The sequence below is a fragment of the Mixophyes fleayi genome, chromosome 2, assembly GCF_038048845.1.
Source record: "Mixophyes fleayi isolate aMixFle1 chromosome 2, aMixFle1.hap1, whole genome shotgun sequence".
NCBI lineage: Eukaryota > Metazoa > Chordata > Amphibia > Anura > Limnodynastidae > Mixophyes > Mixophyes fleayi.
In genome coordinates, this window is record NC_134403.1 from 23,696,446 (window position 1) to 23,723,232 (window position 26,787).

General features: G+C 41.9%; 2 protein-coding genes across 16 annotated transcripts in view; one reads left to right on the forward strand and one right to left on the reverse strand.

The window, feature by feature from the left end:
• The window catches only part of CCDC83 (coiled-coil domain containing 83), a 28,064-nt gene extending 15,982 nt beyond the window's left edge, over positions 1-12,082 (forward strand). The window contains exons 1-11 of one of the 3 annotated variants that reach the window (XM_075198671.1): positions 966-1,169; positions 2,651-2,735; positions 3,164-3,332; positions 5,716-5,883; positions 6,673-6,764; positions 7,988-8,056; positions 9,026-9,147; positions 10,621-10,688; positions 11,025-11,158; positions 11,452-11,538; positions 11,742-12,082. In XM_075198671.1, coding sequence (XP_075054772.1) covers positions 1,168-1,169; positions 2,651-2,735; positions 3,164-3,332; positions 5,716-5,883; positions 6,673-6,764; positions 7,988-8,056; positions 9,026-9,147; positions 10,621-10,688; positions 11,025-11,158; positions 11,452-11,538; positions 11,742-11,909 — 1,164 coding nt within the window. In that variant the 5' untranslated portion in view covers positions 966-1,167 and the 3' untranslated portion in view covers positions 11,910-12,082. Of the gene's footprint in view, positions 1-965; positions 1,170-2,650; positions 2,736-3,163; positions 3,333-5,715; positions 5,884-6,672; positions 6,765-7,987; positions 8,057-9,025; positions 9,148-10,620; positions 10,689-11,024; positions 11,159-11,451; positions 11,539-11,741 lie in introns of those variants that run through there. The other 2 variants (XM_075198669.1, XM_075198670.1) reach the window with 2 other exon arrangements.
• Positions 12,083-15,976: 3,894 nt separating this feature from the next.
• The window catches only part of PICALM (phosphatidylinositol binding clathrin assembly protein), a 55,973-nt gene continuing 45,162 nt past the window's right edge, over positions 15,977-26,787 (reverse strand). For 9 of the 13 annotated variants that reach the window (XM_075198676.1, XM_075198679.1, XM_075198674.1 and 6 more), the window contains 5 exons: positions 26,129-26,152; positions 22,858-22,917; positions 22,099-22,203; positions 19,162-19,264; positions 15,977-17,475 (listed from right to left, as the gene is read on the reverse strand). In XM_075198676.1, the coding sequence (XP_075054777.1) occupies positions 19,172-19,264; positions 22,099-22,203; positions 22,858-22,917; positions 26,129-26,152 (282 nt within the window). In that variant the 3' untranslated portion in view covers positions 15,977-17,475; positions 19,162-19,171. The remainder of the gene's footprint in view (positions 17,476-19,161; positions 19,265-22,098; positions 22,204-22,857; positions 22,918-26,128; positions 26,153-26,787) is intronic. The other 4 variants (XM_075198686.1, XM_075198677.1, XM_075198685.1 and 1 more) reach the window with 2 other exon arrangements.

A 26,787-nucleotide genomic window follows, 5' to 3' on the forward strand; every position in this document is an offset into this window, starting at 1 on the left:
GGGGATAGGGGGGCTATAGAGACAGAAACCAAACTGCCTTTGTCCATTTCTTTAGATATTTAATATACACCCAAAGACGATGGCTGCATTGCCAATAGGCTAAGATGGAGAGGAAGACAATCAGGTTTGTGTGCAGAATTAAGGATGGCCTACCAGGAATTAAACGGTTTTCTTCCTAATTTATTAGCTTTAGAATTACTGTACTTATCCAAGAAACAGGTGGAGCACTAAATTTGGTTAGTTTATGCCCAAAAACATTGATTTTTCAACAAAATAGCAAAACAAAACCAAACAAAACCAAAACCAAAACTAAAACACGCAATGGCGGTTTGGCAAAACCAAAACCAAAACCAAAACACGACAGTAATCCAGATCCAAAACCAAAACCAAAACCAAAACACGGGGGTCAGTGAGCATCTCTAGAAATGGAGACAGAAATGTCAAAGACACTTCAGTCTCTAGAGATTCATTAGCTGCTTTTCTTCAACGCATAGTTGCCTACTCTCCCGGAATGTCCGGGAGACTCCCGCATTTCTGTGAGACCTCCCGGTTCTCGCCCCCGCAATAGACAAGTGGCGGGGACGGGGCTTAATTACGCAAATATTGTGCCGTCTTAGCCCCGCCCCTGCTGTAATTGGCCAAAATTGTGACAATTGTTTTAGGGGGTGATGCGATTTGTCAATCCCCGCCCCCGCACGCCCACCTCCCCCGGTATCTCCCTGAAGCCAACGAGGAAAAGTTGCCAAGTATGATGTACGATGCTTGCTGTACTGAGACACACAATACACTGCAGCATACCAAGAATACATATGTGGAATAGAAAGTCCCATCAGAATGCAAAGTAACAAACAAAAAAAAGTATTCAATAAAAAATCATTAAAAAAAACAACCCCACCCATAAAATACATTTATCAGGATGTTATTAATGTCTACTGTACATAAAATACATTTTTACAGTAGCTGCTGATTGCACCCACATGTTGTAGCTGCATACGGGACCATCATCACTAGTTATCGGCACTTTCACCTCGACCTGTAGCTGGTGCAAGGGATACAACAGAAGAACACGTATCTGAGAGATGCCCAAAGCTTGAATTGGATGCTGCTGCATGCGCTGGAGGGTGGTACGCCCTGACTGTTAAGGCATGTTCTCAAAGCCTGAAACTAATGTAAGTGAATGGACCTCTACAAATGCGCTTTCTGACAAGCGTTTGCTTGACTCGGCTCTCTGTTAACATTCCATGGAACGTTAACACTTGGAAAAAATACAAAAATATAACAGAGTTCTGTGGGAGCATGTACTAAATACATAGTACCCCAGGGAGGCTTTCAGACACACATCAAATGCTATGTTAAAAACAAGAAGGAAATACAAGTTATTGTCCACGCTTACACCCGCAGTGTTATTCAATGCCCACGTGGACAAGAATATAACTTCAGACTGGTGGGGTTGATAGATGAATGTCTTTCTACCTCATTTCTTGACCACCGTCCACTTAAATTAAGGCTGATTTGGCCCTATTTTTTCCCCCCGGCCCAGGAGTTTCCTTCATCATCATCATCATCATCATTTATTTATATAGCGCCAGCAGATTCCGTAGCGCTTTACAATTGGGAACAAACAGTAATAAAACAATACTGGGTAATACATACATACGTAGAGGTAAGAGGGCCCTGATCGCAAGCTTACAATCTATGGGACAATGGTTTGATACACAAGGGTAAGTGCTACATCATATTGAATATTTGTCCAGCTAGAATGCAAAGGTTACAAAGTATTTAGTGGGCTGTGTGATGTTGGTCAGAGGGTTGTTGTCTTGTGTTGGCTGTGTAGAGGGTGGTAATAGGGTAACCTAGGGAGATTAAGATGGGGGTAGAGGAATACTATAAGCTTGTCTGAAGAGGTGAAGGTTTGAAGACTAGAGGAAAGTCTTACTGTACGAGGGAGGGAATTTCACAAAGTGGGTGCAGCCCGAAACAGAGAATGGGAGGATGTGATGAGAGTGGAAGAGAGACGCAGATCTTGTGCAGAACGGAGGTGTCGAGTAGGGAGATATTTTGAGACAAGCGAGGAGATGTATGTTGGTGCAATTTTGTAGACGGCCTTGTATGTTAGTAGAAGGATTTTACATTGGATTCGTTGAAAAACAGGCAACCAATGTAGAGACTGACAGAGTGGCTCAGCAGATGTAAAACGGTTTGCAAGGAAAATCAATCTAGCATTGTAGGAAGGATTATAGATGTTCCTCACTTTGATAGGAGATCAAGATACGGCTCCTTCCTTTCAATAAGACACTGCTGTCTTATCTCAACATGGCAAGGTCCCACCGAAATCGACAGTAGACCGTGAGCTTGGATTGTATTCGAACAAACTCAGAACAACAGAGAGGACCATCATGCAGGAGCTCACAAAGTCATTTGCCTAAAGGGCTCCACCCCACAAATAATATATAGATAGATAATCAGTGAAATATATGGTGATTTCAAAAAGAAACCCTGCAGGTATTGTAAAAGCTGCAAACAACCATGTCAACAGTAAATATACGCTAATAGTACCAGTAATACTAAATGTTTGTAGATCTCTGATATTGGCAAATTGGATTAATCATGCTTATAGAAAAATGTATTCACTGCTCAAATCTTCTTTCAGGATCCAGATGAAGGAAGCTAGGATTGAAGAACTCCTGGCTGAGGTCAAACAAATCGAAGAAAAGAACGCAAGATATAAAGAACGGGTAAGAGTTCAAATTTCATATTTCATTAAAAAAAGGGACATCTTGACACTAATCCATGTGTTCCCTCTACACACAGGTGTATTAACACACACATGATGTTAGAGAAGGGTATTTGTGCTGCAGTTTTATAGGGATCATTAATCGATTTCTGCAGCTGCATTAGTGGAACCGCCATGGGTACAATGAGAGGCCAGATATTTCCGTAGAAGATAATAGTTTCTCATTGCATATTATATTACAGTGCATAAAGGCTCCCATTTAAAGGGTCACCTTGTAAAATTTTACATGACAGTTTCCTCACAGTGACGGGAATTTACATATTTGAAATCTAACCTGCTCTGTCAATGGGGTGATTTCCTTCTTGAAAGTGGTGCTGTCGCTGTCTATGGGGAATCTTCCAATGTAAGCAGTGATTGTGTCGCACCCAGAATGAACGCTTAAAAGCTGAACAGACTGGGCACGTCAAGGAGCTTCTGAGCCAGGCGAAAGCCCAAGAACAGGAACTGGCCAAGAAAGAAGTCGTCAACAGAGAACAAGTGGACGAGATGAAAAAAGAGAAATGGGAGCTTATTCACCAGAAAGAAATTCTCTTTGAAGGTGCATCATTTACATCGGTATAAACGTTCCCTGTCTTCCTTATTGTATTATTAATGTCGTTATATGGTTACATAGTGGTTGAAACAAAACCTATATTCGTAAAGTCCTCCAAACTCATAGTTGATCCAGGAGAAGTCAAAAACCAACCTAAAACGTATAGTCCAGTTTGCAAAAGCAAGGGGGGCAGTCCTTCCAGCCCTGTACTGGCTATCGATCAATTCCTTAGCCGGCAAAACTGCCGACTCCACTGTGTATTGGCGATAGTTCCACACTAAGGGCCTAGGACCAAATCAAGCCACGGGGTGTAAATTTACACCTGGACAAGCTGTGTCGCGATGCAAGTGCTGCAAATTTACATTTTCCTTTGCATGCAGAGAAAACACTGCCTGGTTCTCTATGTAGCACACAAACGCTGGGCAGCTTTACTTTTAGTGTCAAGTGGGTAATAAATAATTATTAGCATTTTGGTGGGTGATCAAGAATAATAACACTGGGTGAAACGGGGTCCTGTGGCTCACGCTCTGCCAAAAGCCTGCTGTAATTTTAACATTTTCCCATATGATATAGCGAATGGTGTGGGGTAGATTTATCGAACCTTCCAAAAAGGAAAAGTGGATGTGTTTCCAAAAGCAACTAACCAGGTTCTAGAACACGTGTGGCCCTACTGTTCTTCATCTGTGGCCCCCAGCTCCTTCCTCCTTTATTGTCAGATTATTTTGGTTACAGCTTGTAACCCTTGTTTAAAATGCCTGCTGATGTTATTAAAGATAGGTGTCTCTTTCTTCAATTAAATGTATTGTTTTAAATGACTCGATGGTCGTCATTATTGCGACTACAAATATTGTGACATCACTTAGAGCGACAGTGAAATGCTGATTCTTCTAATCCCGACATGTACATACTGCAGACTTTCTGAAATACTTACAGACAACAATTCCAGCAAACTTGCTATAAATGGGGGCAGGAGATCAAGCCAGCACCGTGATGGTCATCACTAAAAATGGCGTCAGTTACATTGCTGGTATTAAGGGGATAATGTGAGGACCTGGCGGTTGTATAATGGTTTCTTACGAGGTCTTAGACATTATACAGTAGCTGGGTCCTTGCATTGCCTCCTTAATACCAGCAATGTAATTTATTTCAGTATGTCTCTGTTTCCAACATGTCGGCATTAGAGGACTCTCCATTTTACTGTCGCTCTAAGTGTTATCGCAGTTTTCGTATTCGCCATTTCGTACCCCACCCATTGAGACTGAAGGGTAATGTGCGGCCCTTCTGTAGGACAGAGGGCCACACCACATGGCCGTCCAATTGTTTCTGATTGCCCAACACTGATCTAGTACATTCTAGATCAGGGGTCAGGGAACTTTTTTACCTTTTACCCCCAAATATATTTAGATACGCCGACTTTAGCCCCTTGATTTGAAAGGAAGGAAATCATATATTATTAATTATTGAAATTCAACATTTGATTGAATCTATTCAAAATTTCTTTGAAAGCTTCAACTTCAAAACTTCAGGATTTGGAGAAATGATGTTGCTTCATTTTTGATACGAGAGCATCAATATTGGGGCATTTTGATGTCAGAGCAATTTGGATGCAGTCTTCAGTGTCCAATCAATTTCTCTGCTTTGTTTTTATGTTCGTTAGAGTGAAAAATCCTTGTTGGCAAAGGTAGGTTGTTGCAAAAGGCAGCAACTTTTTGACTGCCCCCTCATGTGCAATTTTGATGCCTTTGCAGCTGTTGACATCCAAAAATATGACAGATCTGCTTTGATTTCAAATGCAATATGTGCTTCATTATTGCATCGAAGCCCAAGAAGTGCCTCTGCCAACCCTTGAGGCTCTTCTAGTACAACAGCAATTTCACATTTAAAGGGGTCTACAATCCAACTGACAGCATGTGAATCAGCAGCATTACCCCTAGGAATTTAATTTTTACCCCATTTTGGGTAATTTACCCCTGTTCCCTGACCACCGTTCTAGATAAATGATAACTATAATCTTATTGGTCCACTTTTCCTTTTTTGAAGGTTAGACAAATCTAATTCTGTGACAATTCCTGCCACAGACACCTTCTGTTGGCTTTTATAGGTGTTAATTGTGAAAAATAGACAGATAGGTTTGTATTTTTTTGAAATGTCATCCTTTTCTTTAATGGTTTTCTGGATACACTCTCTAGTAGAGCGTATCTAGCCTTTACCTCTCCTGCAGTGTTTCTAACATAGCAATTTATTGATACTTCTCTGTGAGTTGTTGATGCTGCTTTGGGTGCAGAGGAATTGACTATACTTGGTGATACCGGCAGCTCCAACACGTGTCTGTATAGACAGGAAAACACTGCTTCATTCTTTCTCTCTCTTTTAAATATTTGCTTTTCAGAGATTCGCCGGGAAATGAATGGTCTGGAGAAACAGATGATGTTAACAGAGTCTGAGAAGGATTACTGGCTGGAGTATAAGAACGTGGGGAGCAGAGAACACGCCAAACACCTTCATCTTCTAGAAGAAGAAATGAACGACATGAAACAGAACTACACTGACATAGACGGTCAGTTCTCTGTGTGATATAGGGAAGCCTTAGACATCGCACACTTCCCCGCTCAACATAAACAGCTTTCTATTAACACGTATATTATACTAAGAAACGTCTATGGTGGGTCTGTAAGAATCACATCTCATTTGTGCACGGTCGGTTCCTACGCAGGATTCCGCATCGGAGCTTAGTATTTATTGCTGGGACTTGTAGTTCCACAGCAGCGGGAGAGCTTGTCTAAACAATTATCAATTTACACAGTATGGTAAATCTTACAAAAATATACATTTCTGTGCATTATTCTGAGCTTGGCTGATACTTGACTGTTTGAAAAAGCCATTAGTGTCCAAGGTTAAAGATAATTAGGACTAACAGTGTGACTTGGCTACTTTTTGGACTTCTCCTCCGGGATGTCCCACAGAAGAGGTTGAAGTGAGGGGGGGGTGACAACAGGATATGCATCATCACTCCCCTACCCTGCCTATTGCACAAAGGTGCGATTGTGTCATTGTGCTGCGTTCTGTGTCGCTATGATAAGGCGAAAATGCTCCACCCTCTTTACAAGAAGGAGATCCGGGAGGGTGGCCATCCCGAGTCTCCCGGACGTTCCGGGAAAGTAGGCAGGATTTTCTCTTTAGTCAGTGCCGCTATATAGTGCAGTTCCAGTAACAGCTAAAATAACGCAAACCTCAATACTGCGGTTGAGCGGTACCGGTGTCTGTCGGGAACTTAAAATGTTTTCCATGGCTGTAACTCGCTGCAGGAATTTATTGATTTTATTTCCTCTCCTTCTTCCCGAAAAAGAATATTTCAGAAAAAGTCTGGAGAAGACGAAAGATAAGCTGGACAAAGAAACGGAGAGGAGAATGGACCAAACAAGAGAAATAGCGACACTGGTAAAAAAAATTAAAAAAAATAAATAATATTTGTAACCATGATGCTAAAGTGAATGGGATGATTTAGGGTCAAACTTAAAATTGCAACTTTTGCTGATAGGCAAAAAGACATCCATGCAGGTTTTTAAAACAGTACGATGAGTTGCATGTTTCTATAATCTAGCGTTTAAGAACATCCAACGCAAAAATGTGTCCATTGTCATCATCATCACCTTGGAAAATGTGGGTGTGAATCTATTCGCAATTATGCAAGCACGCCCTTACTGTAATTGGTCTATGGTAAACACGCCCCCTTCCCGTCTCTCCAATCGCAAGTGTCAGATGTGATGGAATCCGCAAATTTTTTGGATAGTGCAAATTTGCGGATTTTACACTATAAAATGGGCATATGTCCAACTCACATTTAGGTCCTTTATTGATATGGAAGCGCTAAGCGTCTACTTACTTCTTCCCACCTGGGGGGGTAGATGTATCAATCTGCGAGTTTCCGGCAGGTTTGAAAAGTGGAGATGTTGCCTATAGCAGATTCTAGTTATCATTTATTTATTACATTCCACAAAATGACAGCTAGGATCTGATTGGTTGCTATAGGCAATATCTCCACTATTCAAACCCGCAGCTTGATACATTTACCCCCTGGTCTCCTTAAGTTGGTTTGTTTTTTGATGAATAAATAGTCAAAGTAAGTTAATAGGTTATTACACAAGACTAGAGTGTATCAAATTTTAGGACTTGGTCACGACTAGATGATTGCTAATTATGTCATATGTAAAAACACAGATTTTTAATAGGGTGTACTTTTTTTCCGCGTGACTACATTTGTATATATTTGCCTATAATGTTACAAGATGTATTCTCATAAATTAATTTTTTTTGGGGTTCAGTGTATTTGGTGCACAATTCATGCAATGAGCATTTTTGTTAGCGCTTGCGCCGTTTGTTTTTGGAGAGGCGGATCAGGGGTATTATCTGGATGCAGATAATACCTCATTAATGTCACTAGTTTCCAGCGTGTTGGCATTCTCAGCCATACCTTGTGCATTGTAAATAGACAATTAATGATGAATGGTGCTGTTGCTGTCTATAAGGAATGGTTATGCATTATGTGGCATGTTTATTGCTATGTGACCTTTGTTACCTTCCACAATTTACGTGAACGCCCAATGCTGCTTGTCAGCTGGTACAGGGGGGAATAGATAACTTATCTCCTGACGTCTTCCCAGGACGCAGTGAAGCACATTGACGCGGAACGTCGGAAAGAGATCAAAGAGAACAATTGGTTAAAGAAAGAGGTAATTTTGGTTTTGTGTAATAAAATGTTGAAGGAGATTTGAAACTATTTATTGAAGTTCGTATGATGCAGCGGATACTGGATTTATTTATTTTTTTTGTTTTACATTATGGTTGAAAGACAACATTTAATTTATCACTTTCTCCGTAACTACATACGTATGCCAATTTTATCAGACAATTTAGTCATTTTTGTTACCACACTGACAGGTATCATATGAAGTACCCCAAAACAATTACCCAACATGGGGCAGTCGCGATACAGTTTTGTCATCTTAAAAAACTACCAGATTTGTCAATTCGGCCCTTTCATCACGTGTCCCCCCAAATCGGAGCTAAATCTGGTTGTTGGGAAATTGGGCCATACAACGTGATTGCCACGTACCATCACGACATGAGAAATAATCAGCAGTAATTGTATTTTAACATTTTAAAAGATGATATTTACCGACGGGGCGAAGAGCCTTATTGCCGGGCAAAACGGGTGTTCTCTCTGACGACAGTGCTCGTTATCGCATTGCCCAATGTATGGAAAGGGTTACATCTGGCGATAGCATTGTTATCACCGGAAATAACACTGCAGGCGGTAAGATTTGCAGCTTTCGTCTGCATAGGGTTCATCATGAATACTCAAGGAAGTTTCGTTGTGGTCCTTGTACCTCCGCAATAACTGCTCTGTTATGGTCATTTTCAGGATGGTGATAACAGATTAACATTTTTAAAAATGAATTAATATAACATTTACATTTTTTATTTTAAATAAATAGAACCTATGTTGATGCTGTATTCTTTATTTGTTCCTCGAATTGAAGTCCAAATCTGGGATTTCAGTTCCACTGTGCGAGTCGGCAGTGTGGTTCATACATGCACACTTCTACACTACCGATGCGGCTAACTTCTCGATTTCTTCCGAGTCGGCTTTGCCAAGTCTCACATTAAGGCTTTTTATTTGCTTTCCATGTCCACGGCAGGTTGCAATTTACAGAAAAGATGTTCATAATCTGGAAGAGTCTGTTTATAAGATCGAGCAAGAAAATGTGCAATTAATAAGTCGTCTTTTCGATTGCCGACTTCATGATCTACATATATCAAGGTACCCCATTGCATGAAATGTTCTTGGAATTAAGTACTGTAGTAGTGAATTCCGGGAGATCCTGGGCAGGGGGCGTGGGTGGAGGGGGCGGGACGTGGTCAATTGCGTCATTTTGGCCCCACCCCCACAACAAAAACGTCATTTTGTCTCGGGGGCCAAAATGACGCGATTCGCCGCAAATCCCGTCGCAAGTAAATTGTAGTATGCAGGATACTTGCCTGCTCTCCCAGGAGTCCGGGAGACCTACCCAGATTTTGGGAGTCTCCCGGACATTCCAGGAGAGTTAGCAAGTATGGCTGTAGTGATTAACCCCATGGGAACGTGTAGCTTTACCATTTGTCTAGGGCAGACCTCACACCCATCAGAACCACCTGAGGTTACACACTTATCAAAAATCATCACAAAAAGCTGTGCTCTGCAAAAACAACTAGAAAATATATTCCCTTAACATGTACACATAATGATAAATAGATAAACATTCCACGTATGTCTTGCATTGTCACTCTCATGAAGGTCTTCACACTCAGAGATCGCATAAATGATTAATATATATCAAAATACATATCTACAAGCTATAATGTATAACTACAAGCTCCAGCATGCCCAGGTAACTAGAGCCCGCTGGGACCTGAATATCTTGCAAGATATTTTGAGTTTTTAATGTGTGTTTGATGAAGATCTGAGCACATTATTGTATACAATGATCATCTCCTGCTACCCAGAAAGTCCTGAGTTTTGAAGTAGGGGGAGATAGGACAACCTGTAGCCAATCAGATCGCCAGAATAGTCACAGCAGCAGATGAGGGAGCAGATCCTGTGGGAGGCAGTGACCTGTCCACTCATGTGTTAGTGAGGACAGGGCTGCATGTGACAGGGGCAGTGACATGATGTGAGGAGGGGAATGGAGGCAGCAGGAAGCCACAGAGTTATATAGTGGAAGGAGCAGGATCCCCCAGCAGCACAGAGTATATCAGAATATTAGTGATGTGTTAGTGAGGACAGGGCTGCATGTGACAGGGGCAGTGACATGATGTGAGGAGGGGAATGGAGGCAGCAGGAAGCCACAGAGTTATATAGTGGAAGGAGCAGGGTCCCCAGCAGCACAGAGTATATCAGGAGATGAGTGATGTGTTAGTGAGGACAGGGCTGCATGTGACAGGGGCAGTGACATGATGTGAGGAGGGGAATGGAGGCAGCAGGAAGCGCCAGTTATTATGGTCAATATTAAGATCGAATTGTAAGAAAATCAGAATGTGTGGGGGTGCCAAAAATCAAATATGATGATTAAATTGAAGTTCTTTAAGACATGTTTGTAGAAACCGAACACATAGCTCTGACTGATATGAGTGTAGCTGTCCTTAGAAGTCCTGAATGCACCAGTGTAGGGACGACAGTTCTAAGAAAATCTACTAATCTACCCAGTCAGGAAACCAGGAGTTTTGATAGTAACACACGATCCTTCATCTCCTGCAGGAGGACGTTCCTGACCCAGGTGTCTGGCCTGGACTTCCCAGCAGATGGATTACTAGAAGATTTGGCAGGTCCTGAAAATTATTCATAAAAAACAAAAAACAAACATATATTCCTGTTACCCATATAATATGGATATTTAATGTGGACCTGTCACCTAGAGACAATGGTGACATCCATTTTGTGAGTAGAACCAGTTTTCAGAACATTAGTTTTGTCTATGAATTAGTAACACAGAGGCTCTGCCTGACCAATATTCATGAGGTAGTGATTCCTAGTGAATTGATAGGCTACGTTCAGCCCACAAAATGGCTGCCTCCACGGTGTGTAAGTGACATGTCCATCTACAGTAAAAGCAGCAAATAAATGTGTCAGATGTAACTTATGTTTATAACTGTAATCTCTAGGTGAAGACCGAGGACAGAAGAGTGACCTCCTCGCAGCCGGGGAGAGCGATGTATCAGCGGGGAGAGAGGAAACCGACTCAGCAATAACTCTCGATCTCAGACACCTACTCACTGAGGACGAGAAGGATTTCAAAGTAAGTGAAATGTGCTAGCTCTTTAGGAACACATTATACAGACTGTATGGGGAGTAACGTTGGTATTTATAAAACTAGAAGTACTTGTTTATGTTTTTATACTTGCGACACTAAAGCGGATCAGGTCAATAAGTGGGACTACAACTACCTGATGCTTCCTGCTGTCAATGATCACAGTGTAGAGCGCCGGTAAACTGGTGCTGTAAAGAGTCACACACTTCACCTTTTCTGCATTCAATTTTATTAAAGCACCACCAATGGCTCACCGGCTAAGTAGTATTTGTATTTGGCAGCTCTCACAACACAGGGAACATGACAGTTGTGGATGCTGTTCCCAATGGCTAAACATCTGGCTTCCACAGCTGACACTGTGGCAAAAGGTACTGCAAGACTTGCAGCAGGAATATTATAATATACACATTTCTACCTTGCTCAATTTGAAAAAAAATTGTATTTAAAGATTTTAACATTATATTTATAGGCCTGAGAGATACATAGTACATGGCTTGTAAATACATGTCTTTAGTATAGGTGTATTCTTTACAAATACTCTTAAAACAGATTTATTTTACTTGTGTTGCAGGAATATGTACAGCTGGGACCACTGGAGCGGAAGTTGTTAAGCATTGAAGGACAAGCCAAACCTATCCACCGGGAGAGCCAAGAAACAGAGAGTCCGAACAATAGCTGCAATCAGAGTAGAATAAAATGGGCTGTAACTCCGAGAATGATCTCAGCTTTACCTCAGTGACTATGTACAACGTTCATCTGGACAGAGCACTGTTAAAATAAAACGTACAAATATCATTCAACAAACGTTTGTAGAAGCCATGTTTCTGCTGAGACAATGGCAGGAAGGTCATATATGTGTCCGCAGCTCCATTAAGTGTATTAAACAGAATTATAATCAGCAACTGAAACATGGCAACTGTTTCCTGTGCTTTTGTCCCTTGCTAAAATGATGGCTTTCACGTTAAATAGGTTGTACCAGATGAACATTGCCAATTTCTATTGGCCAAGGATCAGTCCTTAAGTGCATTAAAATAACACGGTTTCATGGAGTTCCTTATATAGGAATAAGTGAGGATACCGGTCCAGTCAAGATAAATTCAACCAATGTTCATAGAATCTTTGTTACATGGACACCGATTTTAAAGAAATCCTTCAAGACTTTTCAAGTATCTTATTTAGTGCAATAATATTGGGGCTGACAATAAGCCACGGTACCTCGTATCTGACAGAACCTATAGCTGGGTAATTGCTTTTTTTTTTTTTAGGCACGTTTGACCAAGGACAGAACACAGATTATATTTATTCTTCTAGATGAGTTACACCCAGACAGGCAGGAGATGGGGAGGGGCGGGGCTACAACAACCCATTGCCAATCACATCAACGGAATCCCAGCAGCACAGAGTATGTCAGCCTGACCAACGACTGCGCATATATTTAAAAATTAACAGATTCTTTTCTTCCATGTTCTTTTAATTTTTGTATGTAAAATTTTCCATACATTCTAATAAATAAACTTGGTGCAATTCTACGGCAGGGTTAGGTCCTGAGCTAGGTTGACCGTTTTGAGCAGATCAGAACCTGATTTTCTTCCGGTTGAAGCCTCAGATGACTGTTCACCCAGCGCTGAGAGCAGCTGACTACTATATGTACTGTAACCTTCAGAGAATGACGCATGGTATTGCAATTACTCTGACAGTAATGGGAATTTATACAAAGTGTGTGTGGGCGGGGTGGGGCGCTCAGAGTGTTACTATTTGTACATATGGTGCTATTTGTCTCCCTGATGCATTCACAGGTACAGGCCTACATCCAGGTTCTGGGATCTGCAAAGAGTGTTCAAGGTTTGAGACTTTAAATTGTGTAAAAACAAACAAAAAGTCACCTGAAAGTCCATCCTGCTTCATTAATATCAACGTTTCAGTTTCCCCCTAAAATACTACTCCGTTTAGCATGATTTAAGTCTTAAATTGTGAGTATCAGCCGACATTGGAGCTGCCATTATCACCTGTGTCTGGAATACTTTTATTAGTTGAAATGTCCTTTCCTGTACAAAGCGTCTGGAAGGGATAAAGGGGGTTATGGTGAAGTACAGGGCGACGCCCAGGAGCACACATAATGGGGGCTTCCTATTGGCCAGAAACTGTCCTCACTGCTGGTTCATCATTTTTAAAACTTCATTGTTGAAGTGTCAAAACCAGCAGCATCTCAATGGTCCAGGACCTCCATCATCCCAAGGCTCCACTCACACGGCCTCCTGCATACAGTGGGGAGATAGCGAGGACATCACTATACAGTTAGTGGGTTACAGTTGTCTTCAATCGTCTGACCCACATTTTCTCTTCTCATTCTTCTTGACCCTCTCCAGTCTACTCTCAGCTAAGTCCAAAGGTCACCTCTTGCTTCTAGTACTCCTCAACCTCTGCTGCTTTTGACACTGTAGATCATTCACTTCTCACCACCACCCTTCACTCCCTACCTTTTTGCGAAACAGCTCTCTCCTGGTTTGCCTCTGGCCGCTCTTTTAGCCTCTCTACTTCTGACACCCCCCCCCCTTCTCTTTCTATTGGTGTCCTTGGCCCTTCTCTCTCTACACCACTTCTCTCGATGAACTTATTAAATAATTTGATCTCCAATACCACCTCTATGCTGACGACACGCAAATATTTCATCCGCCGACCTCTCTCCCTCCTTCCTAACCCAGGTATCTAGCCGTCTCTCAGCTGTAACTCCTTGGAGGTCACAGCGCTTCCTCAAACTCAACATCTCCAAATCTGAGCTCATCTGTCCTCCGGCCAAATGTAGCTATTCCTCCCACTATCTCCCTCTTGGTTGACAACATAACTCTCTCTCCTGTCACCCAAGCCCGCTGCCTTGGAGTCTGCCTAGACTCTGCCCTCAGATTTACCCCTCATATCCAGTCCCTCATCAAATCCTGACACTTCCTCCTTTGTAACATCACGAAAATCTGTCCCTTCCTCTCTCAGAAAGCAACCAAAATCCTGGTCCATTCACTCATCATTACTCATCTCTACTATTGCAACCTCATTCACACTCGTCTTCCTGCCACTCACTTGACCTTCAATCCATACAGAATGCTGCGGCCCGGCTCATCTTCCTCTCCCGTCGCTCCTCTGTGTAAAGCCCTTGTTTGGCTCCCTTTCCATTTTAGAAGTCAATTCAAGTTCCTTAAAATCACTTACAAAGCCCTTACATGTCTGACCTTGTCTCAAAGTACATACCTACAAGGCTACTCCGCTCTGCCTCTGACCTCTACCTCAATTCACCTCTCCTTACCTCCTCCCATGCTCACCTCCAAGACTTCATCTGTGCTGCCCCCATTCTTTGGAACTCCCTAACTCGCCTCACTCCCAACCTTCAGTCCTTCAAATGCTTACTCAAAACTCAAAAATGGAATTAATTTTGGAGAGTCTATAATGGAAAAGGATTTGGGAGTGCTCGTAGACAGTAGACTTAGCAATAGTGCTCAATGTCAAGCAGCAGCTGCAAGGGCAAATAAAGTATTGGCATGCATAAAAAGGGGTATAGATGCAAGGGAAGACAGTGTAAGTTTGCCACTGTATAAATCGTTGGTAAGACCTCATCTTGAATATGCAGTACAGTTCTGGGCACCACTCTATAAAAAAAAGATAATTTGGAACTAGAAAGGGTTCAGAAAATGGCGAAAAAATTGATAAAGGGTATGGAGTTATTAAGTTATGAGGAAAGGTTAGCCAGTTTAAGGCATATTTACTTTAGAAAAGAGGCGTCTAAGAGGAGATACGATTACTATGTACAAATACATTAAGGGTCAATACAGAGAACTTTCATGGGAACTTTTTACCCCAAGGACCATACACAGGACACGCGGTCACCCCCTAAGGTTAGAGGAGAGGAAATTTCACAACCACCAAAGGAAGGGGTTCTTTACAGTAAAGGCAGTCAAGATATGGAATTCACTGCCAGGGAAGGTAGTGATGGCAGATTCAATAGATATGTTTAAGAAAGGGTTAGACAAATTTGTGCGAAAAAGTGTATCCAGGGATACGACCGTTAATTAAAATGAAGGATAGTAGTGGACATAGGGTGAAAATAGGACTGCAATATTGGGTCTGGGGGGATTTTCACAATTGAAACAGATTGGCGATTGCTTACTCTGGATCAATTTCAAATATAAGTGCAGGATCGCAGGAGATCCAAAATAGGTTGACCTTGATGGACTGGTGTCTTTTTTCAACCTCAACAACTATGGTACCTTTTCAAGCTATCCTACCACCTCCTGACCATCTTATCCATCACCACCTCGTTCTTGTGCACCATCTCCATTTTCTCCTGGTTGCTCCTATTGTCTCTCACCACCCCTCCCTTTAGAACGTAAGCTCTCGAGGGCAGGGTCCTCTCTCCCTATTGTACCATGTCTGTCTACTGTGACTCCCTCTCATGTCTTTTGCTGCACTAACACAGTAATGACCTTGGATGTATACATCACATATGTGCATGACAGGGAAAGATGAGGAGAGTCGCTTCTTTGGCAAGTAAGGGGTAATTAAAGGACGCAAGTACTGGACCATCCAATTGGGATAAGAGGTTACCAGGTTGCGGAGGAAAAGGGGCTTATACAGTAGAATAGAGTGGTATCCAGACTATGAACCCCAGTCTACACTGGAATGGAGATATAAGGATTTAGTAACTGCAGATCAGCGTTAAAAGACAAACTGATAGATTACAGGCACTTAGACAACTCCTGATCATGTTAAACTTCTAAGATAAAATATGTGAGGCAAAAAAATATATACTCGTAGCAGAAACCTGTTGAAGCTGAATTTTATTTGAAAATCCACCAGTTCCTGACCACATACAATTTATATTTGAAACAAAAATAGAATCTGCAGAGACAATGCAGCAGGTATGCGTTTCATGTACAGAATTGCTTTCATGCTGAGAACTTCCCTTCAGACGTTTCTTCAGTTTAATTTATTTACATGACGAGCGCTGGTCAACAGCGCTGGGGTTTCCTTGATCCTCATTAAAACAGAGAGCCAAACAATGGTTGGTGTAGGACGACGATGCGTGTGTGTTGGCTGTAGGGCACTGCACGACGAGGCTCCGACTCGGCGCTCTCCCATAGGAAGGCTCTGCTAGTATTAGTCATCCTCACTGGCGTCAGCAGTGGGATACAGCGGGATGGAAAGGAGGAGGATGAAGGATGACATTTAGCCCTCGCTCCCCGTACGGCAACTCAATATGGATTACATGTTATGGCACTTAGTGATTTTAATCCCTCCCTTCCCTCAAATGACGTGTTCAACACCACCCCTCCCCCCCCGCCCCCCCCCCAAAACCTCACGGGTTTAAAAAGGAAATTATACAATGAAAGCAATTCCTCACATTCATTTTTTTTTTTTCTTTTTAAAAGGCATTAAACATGTCAAATGTAAAATAATATTCTACCAAGCCCAAAGCAATACATTTCCTTTTTTTTTTCTTTTTTCTTTCAATTTTCAGGTTCAAAGTGTAGTGCTCATCCTAATCAGTTAACCCTATACCCCCCTTGCAGAATACTCGGCACATTTCTATCGGAATCATCAGGATTGAAGCAGCATAGAACTGATTTCTTAATGTCCATTAAATACAGCTTGATAAGATCCAAGCCTACTGAATTACTTGTACCCTCCCCCTAAGCAGTATAAGGACATTACTTAAAATATTTAGAGCTTAGTATGGAATCATTTTTTTTCAAAAGAAAAAAAAAATTATTAAAAAAACCTGTATACATCCATACATATATCATAAGGTGTGATACATTAATTGTAATGATAATTATAAATAAATACAAATAATACATAAGGAATGTCTACTGCAAACTGTATATATATATTTATATATTTCAAAGTGTGGAAGGGGGGATAGAAAGTGTTAACTTCAATTGCGGTCTATGGGTGTCAAAATCTGGAGAAAGGAACGTGACTGCGCGATTGATGAGATGGGCTGCGGTTTACGTGTCCCTCGTACTGCCCAGAGAAACTGCACAGTAGCTGAATGTGCGTACCCCATTCACTTCACACAGCATAGCCAAATACAGTACACGCTCTGAAATCTACTGTATTCCCACCACTCTAAAGAACTGGAGACCATGTTGTCTTCTGGGGAGATCTTGCATACAGCTGTCGGCCTCAACAGCTCCATCTAGTACCGTTCATGTGGAAGTATAGAGCTCATCAGCAGCTTCAATGTGACTGGAAGTAAGGATTTGTTACGTAGCCTTCTCTAAGGGTGCTACCGTCCAGCTGGGTTACATGAACTGCATCTGGAAGAGAGGGAACAGGAGTAAGAATGCGCATCAAGATGCCTTGATGACAAGACCTCCTGCCTAACTAGTAGAACCAAGTGGATCCCGCAGGTGAGACAACACTCTGAATTCCACAGACCACGTTGTTTGGAAGATGTGGAGTTGAGAGAAGACCATAGTCAGTGGGTCCACCATAGGACATGTTGAAGATGGTGGCTTTTCGAAACAAGACCCAACGGTTTAGCTACACCATTCGTCCTACTGGTTGCACCTGTCCAAAATACCCCACTTTCAGCAAGCCCAATTCGTCCAGTCACCGTGGCCTGGAGATTTCAGAAATACCCTGACAAACCTGCACAAAACACATTTCAGAGAGTTGCCCTTTAAACAACAGTCTGCAAACAATACTTTCTTACATTACAAATGATTTGTTTTTTTTTGGGGGGGGTTTATTTTACATCTTGTTGCATGCAATAAAACATTGGGGATCTTCAGGAACAAAATAGAAAAACGCTGGAAAACATCACAGCACGACAAAGAAAAGCAGAGGAAGCTATGAAAGGCATGAGAAAGGAATATTCCCTAAAAGTAAGGACAATATAGACTATTCGAAAATAACTAATAAAATAACGGGAGAAAGCATCAGAATGAAAGCAACCAAAGAATAGTGCTAAATTTGCTTTCACAAAAGTTTTTTTTCATTGTACTTTATTATAGAATCACAACAATGGGCAGAGGTGGTCAGCACAGAGTCTACAAACCTTTCGGGAGATGTTGGTGCGTGGTCACAAGTCTTACAAGCCTAGTTAGCCTATATAGTTTTATCCTATACGGACCAGATATATTCGAAAGAGGGAATCCTTATAGAAGTAACACCTCTCTCCCTGATCTGGAGTCCAAATATTCAATCCTGTAGACATCAGTGAATTAAGACTGATTTAGCGATATAACGCTGTTGCTCAGCCAACAGGAAGCACCGACACCAGCTAGATGACTGTCTAAGCAGGACAGACTTCACATCTCTAAATTGATGGGAAAATCAGACCTGGGAGTTCAATGACTTCCGAGTCGGTAGACTTTGCCTCATCAGTTTAACCTCCTATATTCTTTTGTTGTGGTTTTCTAAGGTGCATCAGTGGAGGTAGCCATTGTGTTGGCTGAACCAGATAATTCTCAAATAACCAGTGACTGAGAGGCGCCTCAGCAATGTCCATGGTTCCTAGTGAATTGATAGACTGCATTCTGATGTATACAGGATCAGCCAACAAAATGGCTACCTCTGATGACTGAAGACACCTGGCTCACCACAAACCTTAGCAACAGAATGTATATTTTTAATGCAATGTCTTAGTTACCATAAAGTGTTGATGGGTGTACTTATATTTGCATTGGATTGAGAGGCAGTTGCTATATGAATTGTGGTGGAAAGGTAAAATCTATATATGCACAGATACCACCACCTATTAAATTAATGTGGGACAGATATCTGGTTGTCAAAGTAATTACTGAAAGCTGCAATTCTAAGTGTACATAAGACCAACAGTGTAATTCTTGTTGTTGTAAGTGGGTAATTAAACAAGAAACCAGCTCGTTAGTAGAAGGCAAACAACACAAGACAGGTGGAATATATAAAACCATAGGTAAAAAGCTCCTGAGATTTGGGAACATGTCTTTCTGTTTTACGCTGTGATCGGCTGACTATACCTAAATGGTCCTACAAGAAATCCTGTACAGAGAGCTGTGGATAGGGGTCCTTCCCGGACGCTCTGTGAGGACTCTGACTGGATGGGCTGGAGGCTGCGGACAACTGGGTGAGAGGAGAGGCAGAGAGAGAGACAAGTCTGAGAATGACAGGACATGGAAATGGAAAAGGACACAAGAGGATTTTTCAAGCAGAAATGGTGCAGAGAGTTAGAAAATGACAGCAAAAGCAGAAGGAACAAAACCAGTTTTTACTTACACTGTTCTACCACAAACCTCCCTTCCTGCTCCAGTTGTGCCCAACATCCCACTAAATCTGATTTCAAGCGATGCTGTCAAACCCTATTGGTGTCTTTACAGTACCTGTCGCTCACACACTGAAGCAGCTATACTGCAGAGTAATCACTAAGAACAATTGGTTTAGTGAAGTGATCGGTTGCGTGACCATGAATAGTGGGGCTGCCCGTTAAATCACTTGTCTAGTGGAACAACACAGCGATAAGCCTGTGTAATTTACCTTTATTACAGTTTACATCTACCCTCAATACAAGGGAGTCGGGCGTGACAACAAAACACTGACTGCTAGTTCTGCCTTCAGAGTCTGTGGAATTCGCTTCATAGGAGCCCCAGAAGTGGAGTAGGTAGGAGCGGTGGTAGTGAGTTTAACGGTACTGACTACCCCGACACTAAAGACGACGACATGAGGACTCCGATTCCATACTACAGCGGCCTGCAAAAAAAACTACTTACCAGGATGTAGATGACTTGATGGAACGATTCGCTCTATAGCCGACTCTACAAAATGATGTCATCTCAGACCGCGACTTGTGTTAAAGACGGACTCGCCTGTCATTAATGTCATGTAAGTATTATGTTAGGGTTAGCCCCAACTAAAATAATACTTACATGACATTAATGACAGGCGCATCCGTCCATCGCCGCTTTAACACAAGTCGCGGTCTGAGATGACGTCATTTTGCAGAGTCGGCAACACAGCAAGTCGTCCCATCAAGTCATCTGCGTCCTGGTAAGTAGTTTTGGAACGTCGCTGTAGTATGGAATGGGAGTCTTCATGTCGTCTTCTTTAGTGTCTGGGTAGTCGGTACCGTTAATAGGTACTACACCCGATAAGAGACAAGGGAGAAACTAATGGCTCCCATATACTGTATAGGTATAATATACTATACTGGATGTCACTGTAAGGTATGAGGGTAGATTACTGTGCTCAGGACAAACTCATATTTACTCAAGAATAATAGACTTACACAGTTATGTGACAAGACCGACATCCCACTTACATCACCACCGAACCCAAATGGACAGTGTGTCCAGGTAGGTATATTAGCTTTTCAGAAAAACCAGGGGGACACCAAAGTGACTTAACATTCTAATAGTAGAAGACACATTATTTCTTACAATACTCAAGTTTTTCTTTATGAAAAAAATATGTGACCCCCTATTACCCAATACACACTAGTACATCAGATAAATATACAACACACACAATGAAAAGCAATTACAACACTAAGCACAGCTTATAAACCCATAAAGATATATACATGTATTTATAAATATATATTGACATATACATCTATCTATATGGTGTGTAATAGATAGGTCTATAGGATACATGAACGATAAGGGTAGACGGGCACTAAACACTGCTTTTACTACGCTTGTGTTTTTGATTGGCTGGAAAGAAAATCCATTTCCATTCAGGAAGATATAACAAGTCCTCGCTCATGCAGCTGAAGCATCAGCGCTAGAGAATCAGCCGCTTGTTCATTAATAAGAGTGAATAAAAGGCAGCGCACATGAAAGGCTCTGGCACACGATTAGACTGCTCCCTGTCTCGGATTCTGCACATGTGAATGTGAAGCGGCACGGATGAATGGGCGAGGGGCCAACAACGACTGGGGAGCCACAATAAACGTCTGAGCGAGGAGTTTGTATAGAGAACGGCATCAAGTAAAATACACACAGAGGATCCAGTGTCAGCGCTCCCCAGTCTGACTATTTATTTATATTCACAGCAGCAACAACGCGGCTTCTTCCACAGCTGACACACAGAGAACCCCCCCTGTTTCCGCACCACAGTATAATGTGATTCTTGCATGACGTGAGCTGGAATAATTATTTTCCCTATGGATGTGAATGAGGATTAGTGACAACCAGTATGACATAGGGGGTAATCCTAAACAGAGAAGTAGAGTTTAATCGAAAAATATGTGCATTGAAATAACTGGGGGGATGCAGACTAGTAACACACAAGCTTCAAGGTAGCCTTATAAAGCCCGGCCATTGTGGAACTACAAGTCCGAGCAAGCAACAGTTTTAAACCTAAAAGGAGTATAAAAAACAAATGATTTGATAGTCTTAAAACACACGTAAGGCTTCCAATATGTTGGACGTGATATTTACAGTGCAAGTCACCTGCAGACTGTGAAGACCTGGACCAACATTCATAAGAATACAGACTATGACATCACTGGTGACATCATTGGGGCCTTTCAGGTCAGATATATTAATGGGGGACCGGTTCCTAGAGAAAGGCTACATATTGGGGAATATTGATTCTGCCACAGATTGGCTGCCATCAGTCAGTGCAGCGACATTAAACGTGCTGGAGAGCTATTTCCTTTTGTAGTGAGATTCCGAGACGCTTCCTGAAATTCTCTCACCCAGGAAGTCTCGTGTGCACTGACAATCACTGTCCCTGCCAGACCAACTTCCAACCAACGTGATTATTAACTTCGGTCTAAACAATTCTGAAGTATCATTTTCCTATCCAAGTGGCATGTTCATAGCCTTATAACTAACCATAGTCCTATGTTATGCAAAGACCAGTCTTCTAAATCCCTGATATATTAAGGGTCAGAGGTCAGCGCATTCTGTTCTGTTAGCACTTTAGGGGAGCGCCAGCCGCCGCAATACATTTACCTGTGCTCCTGATACAGGGCCGAAAGGGTTAGGTGGTCTCATAACAGGCTGGTTGTAGATTAATGCTTGTTGTTGTATTACCGGTACAGGTCCCATTTGAGGCGGCTGCCGGGATGTACAAACAATACAAACAGTTAGTAACACATCCTAAAGTAAGATATAAAAACTTGAAACCACAAAAAAAAAAACATTTCACACACCATGATATTGTGTATAAGCATATTTCCCTACTACTTCCCATATACTACTTGTCACCAGTAGTAAGTCCTACAAACTAGGACTCCAGTAATGATGTAGAAATGACACCATAGCACCCTAGGGGACGATACTGTGTACAACATACAAGCAATCAGCAAGAGAGCAAACAGGCAACAATTAAAGAGCGAGAATAAAACAAACTGGGGGAAAGGCCGTGTTGTGCTTTAGATTGTATGTTTCCAGGTACAGGGATCATAAGTCTCTGGAACATACAAATATGTCATTTACTGCATACTTCAAATGTGAACGAGCCATTTAAAAGAGTTTCTACATTTTACTAAAGATACTCCACAGCCAGGAGTGTTTAGCGTTATTTTTTAACAAAGTGTTTGGGTTTGCATCTCATTTAATAAAATACAGTCATTGAGCTGTAACCAACAATACTATTACATAAGTCTGGTTGCTATGGGTTACAGCCCCTCTGTGCACCCATTCTGCTTGTAGAGTGACAGGACTATGGCCAAGTGACATGACTTAGTAAACAGCGGGTACACATCTTACCATTCCAAATGCCGAGATCCCTGTGGGCGTTGTAGCTGGATACGCCATTATTGGTGGTGTCTGTGACAAGAAAAAAAACAAAACAGTACAGGGTTTAAGACAGCGGACTACACTAAAATATAAACATGCATCGCACTACACAATTGTTTTGTGGCCATGCAGTTTGGCGAGTGTGGTTGTGATTCAAAGCGACAAAGCAATGAGTTACATGGGATTTCGAGAGACACTGGTATCCATTTATTACTTGAGGAAAAATTAGCTAGTAAATTATAAACCTGTGACTCTTACCGAGTAGAATTAATAAAGCATAGTATATTTCCTAAGTAGGCTATTAAAGCATGGAGCTGAATCAACTGTCAGTGGCAGTTAGAACAAGCTGCATTAGAGGACCAGCTATGAGCAAGGTATCTCCCACAAGCGACACTACAGAGGGCTTGTGTGGACTGCTGGAGGAGGTCCGATGTTCCATAACAGTGCTGGTGTTGTACAGAGGAATTATATAACCACGATACAGCCAGGGAAAACTGCTGATCCTGCAATTACTCTACTGCGAAAACAAACAGATCAAATGCAGAGTTAAATGGCCATCGGTATTTTGCAGTAGAGGAACCAAGATTGGTGGTGAGGGAAAGTGTGTGTGTGTGTGTGTGTGTGTGTGTGGTGGTGAGGGAAAGTGTGTGTGTGTGTGTGGTGGTGAGGGAAAGTGTGTGTGTGTGTGTGGTGGTGAGGGAAAGTGTGTGTGTGTGTGTGTGTGGTGGTGAGGGAAAGTGTGTGTGTGTGTGTGTGTGGTGGTGAGGGAAAGTGTGTGTGTGTGTGTGTGTGGTGGTGAGGGAAAGTGTGTGTGTGTGTGTGTGTGTGTGTGTGTGTGTGTGTGTGTGTGTAATGAGAATGCAAGGGAAAGTGATGACAAGGGAGGCGATAGGAAAACAGGTGGATATGAAATTAAGAAAAGGGGTAAACAATAACTGGAAGCTGAGGGGGCTAATTTTAGAGTGAAACATCACAACCTCAGCAATATGAAGTTTGGCAGCAAAGTCGTAATGGTTGACAATCCTTTAATTAGACAAATTCACCTTAATGCACTGGATTCCAAAACGTTTTCAGTTCAAGGCACCCAAAGGGTGTCCAAAATTTTTTCAAGGCACCCCTAAGCCAAAATAATAACCAAGTAGTCCCCCGCCTTGCTTACCACTGGCTCTGGCCGAGGCACCCCTGTGAGATCTCCAAGCCACCCCAGAGAGCCTAGGCGCACATTTTGGGAACCACTGCCTTAATGGAAAGCTGCCGCCAACCTACTTGAACGACTCAAACTGGACCATTTAAGTGAAGGGACCATTCAAATTTAGCCGACAGGATCTCTGTATCTACGTAAACCTGGCACATTAACTGTGGAGTCACCCAGGTACCACCCAACTCATGTCTAACTTTTATAGCATCTGGAACAGAGAGCAGCTTATACCGAGCGCTTAAACACTCTGTGGCAGGGTCTGCTCAAGTCTACAGCTGATACACAAGTATTAGAGCTTATTATATCAGTTTACTCCTCACCAGCTCCCAGGTGTGCCGACAGCACTCAGCACTGTCAGGGGCTATATATACAAAGCCACTCCAACTCAGGACGACACTCATTTATAGAAAAATTGTGATCACACACATTTCTGCAACTAAAGTACATAAGATGTTAGAGAAAAAGGAGCGCTTCAGAGAACTTCTCACATAGTGGGGGAACAACCCATCTGACGGGGCGATGTGGAACATGCTGGGACTTGTAGTCCCATTATGGCTGGAAAGCAGCATGTTACCCATCTCTGATGTAACTTTATACATACATTAAAAACATCACACTAAACAGGATCTGAACAAAACAAATAAAATGCGCTCCAGAGGACACAAGCAGCCTATTCACACCCACAAAACTAAAAAAAAGAAAAAAAAGAGAAGAATGATGGCTAGAAGGACAAGATGTAACAAAACAGGACAACTCAAAAAGTCCAAAATAGTCTTGTATTGTAAAGTCACCAAAAAATGAATCACAAGATTCTTTTGTAACTTTTTTGCAGTAACTGTCTCGAAGTTCATAAATATATTTCAAGATAAGAAAAAAAGGACCATAATTAATGTTAAACATAAGTAGATAGCACATTTGGGTGAAATTGCATGCACCGTTATTCTTCTCTTTTGTTCATTATTACACTAAACATACATATTCTAAACATTGTTTTCAATTAGGGTACCCCCCCCCCCTCCCAACAATTTTGTTTTAACAATTTGACCACTGTGAGGCACTGTTGCATTGATGATTATTTATTCAACGTCACAGGACAACAAGGACCCCACATACTTCCTGCATCTGTTTGAAAAAAAAACCAACATCATCACTCTGATATTGGGGCTCCTGTTCCCTGCAGTCTGACTTCCTACTGCATTCATTGCCATCACATATCTCCTTATATACTCTGTGCTGCTGGGGACCCTGTTCCTTCCACTATATAACTCTCAGTCTGTGGCTTCCAGCTGCCTCCATTCCCCTCCTCACATCATGTCACTGCCCCTGTCACATGCAGCCCTGTCCTCACTAACACAAGGTCACTTGTTTCCCACACGATTAGTTCTCATCTCCTGAAACAGTCAGTGGGGGAATTTGTGAAACTTTCTCTAATGAGATTCTATAATTGCTCTACTACAGCTTAGAAAATGAAAGCAAACGTCCAATTGGTTACCGTGAACATTCTGATGATCTGATTGGCTATAAGCTGTTCTAGCCTTTCCCGATTACACGGACAAGCAGGAGACGAGAATGCTACCAACACGGTAGACAAACTGGACATCCATAATAAGGGCAGTTTTCAATCAGAATACAATATGGAACAAAAGGCAGAGGAGTGTCATGCAGAAACACATTTTGACTGCAGCCGCGATAACTTTCTCCGACTGCCTTCAAAGCACCACTCACTGCCTGCAAGTCTAAGAACAAGTCTCCCAAAGCTCACACCAACATTCAGCAGACCGCTCCACACCCAAAGCTCGGAGGAGAGTAAGCTGTGTAAGCGAGAGGAATCAGGAGCCAGCACTGCATGCCATTAGTGGAGGAAGGAAGATGCAGGAACACCAGGCGCAGTGGGAAAGTCTCCATTCTCCAAAACACACAATCAAAACGGTGATTAGTGTGAGGTGCACGCTTGCAAGTGCTCACGCTGCAGCAGAGGTTAATAACCGCATGCTAACTCATAGCAAAAAGGCTGTTTGTTGTTTTTTTTTTAATTCAACTTACGTATTGTGGAAAATGCATGCCATTCTGTTTTATTGTTCATCAGGACGAACAGTTATACAATGCAATAACACAAGATTAGAACACAAACTGACAGCAGTAGACACATTAACATCTCAGACACTCTGCTAGCAAAACAGATGGGACTACTGGTTTTATATACCAAGATCAGAGGACGCTTTTCCTATCACAATGTGTTGGCATAGGTGTAAGAGTCTACCAACCACTGGAGAAGTATAAACTGGTTTTAGAGTTTGGGCCAGTTGGGTGAATACAGATTGTGACAGTGTGGCCCTGTTATCTACAGTAAGTCTCAGGCTGCAAAAAAAAAATGTACGTAATGTAAATTATATACCATGGGCTGCACTCTGCTGAACACTACGGTCCTAACAGGTATTTTACTGGTATGCAGGAGAACATAACAAAAATCTAACATTTTATCAAAATATGTACATGTTTTCTTTGCTAATAAACAGGCAAATATGAGATTATTAACACAGTGTAACATATACACATATACATATATATATATATGAATGAATCAGGGCATTTTGTAGAGGAAAAAAAGTATCCAATAAATCACAGTAGACAGAAGATCTACCTAGTAAAGTGCTACGGGATTTGCTGGCGCTATATAAATAAATGAAGACGATGATGAGATA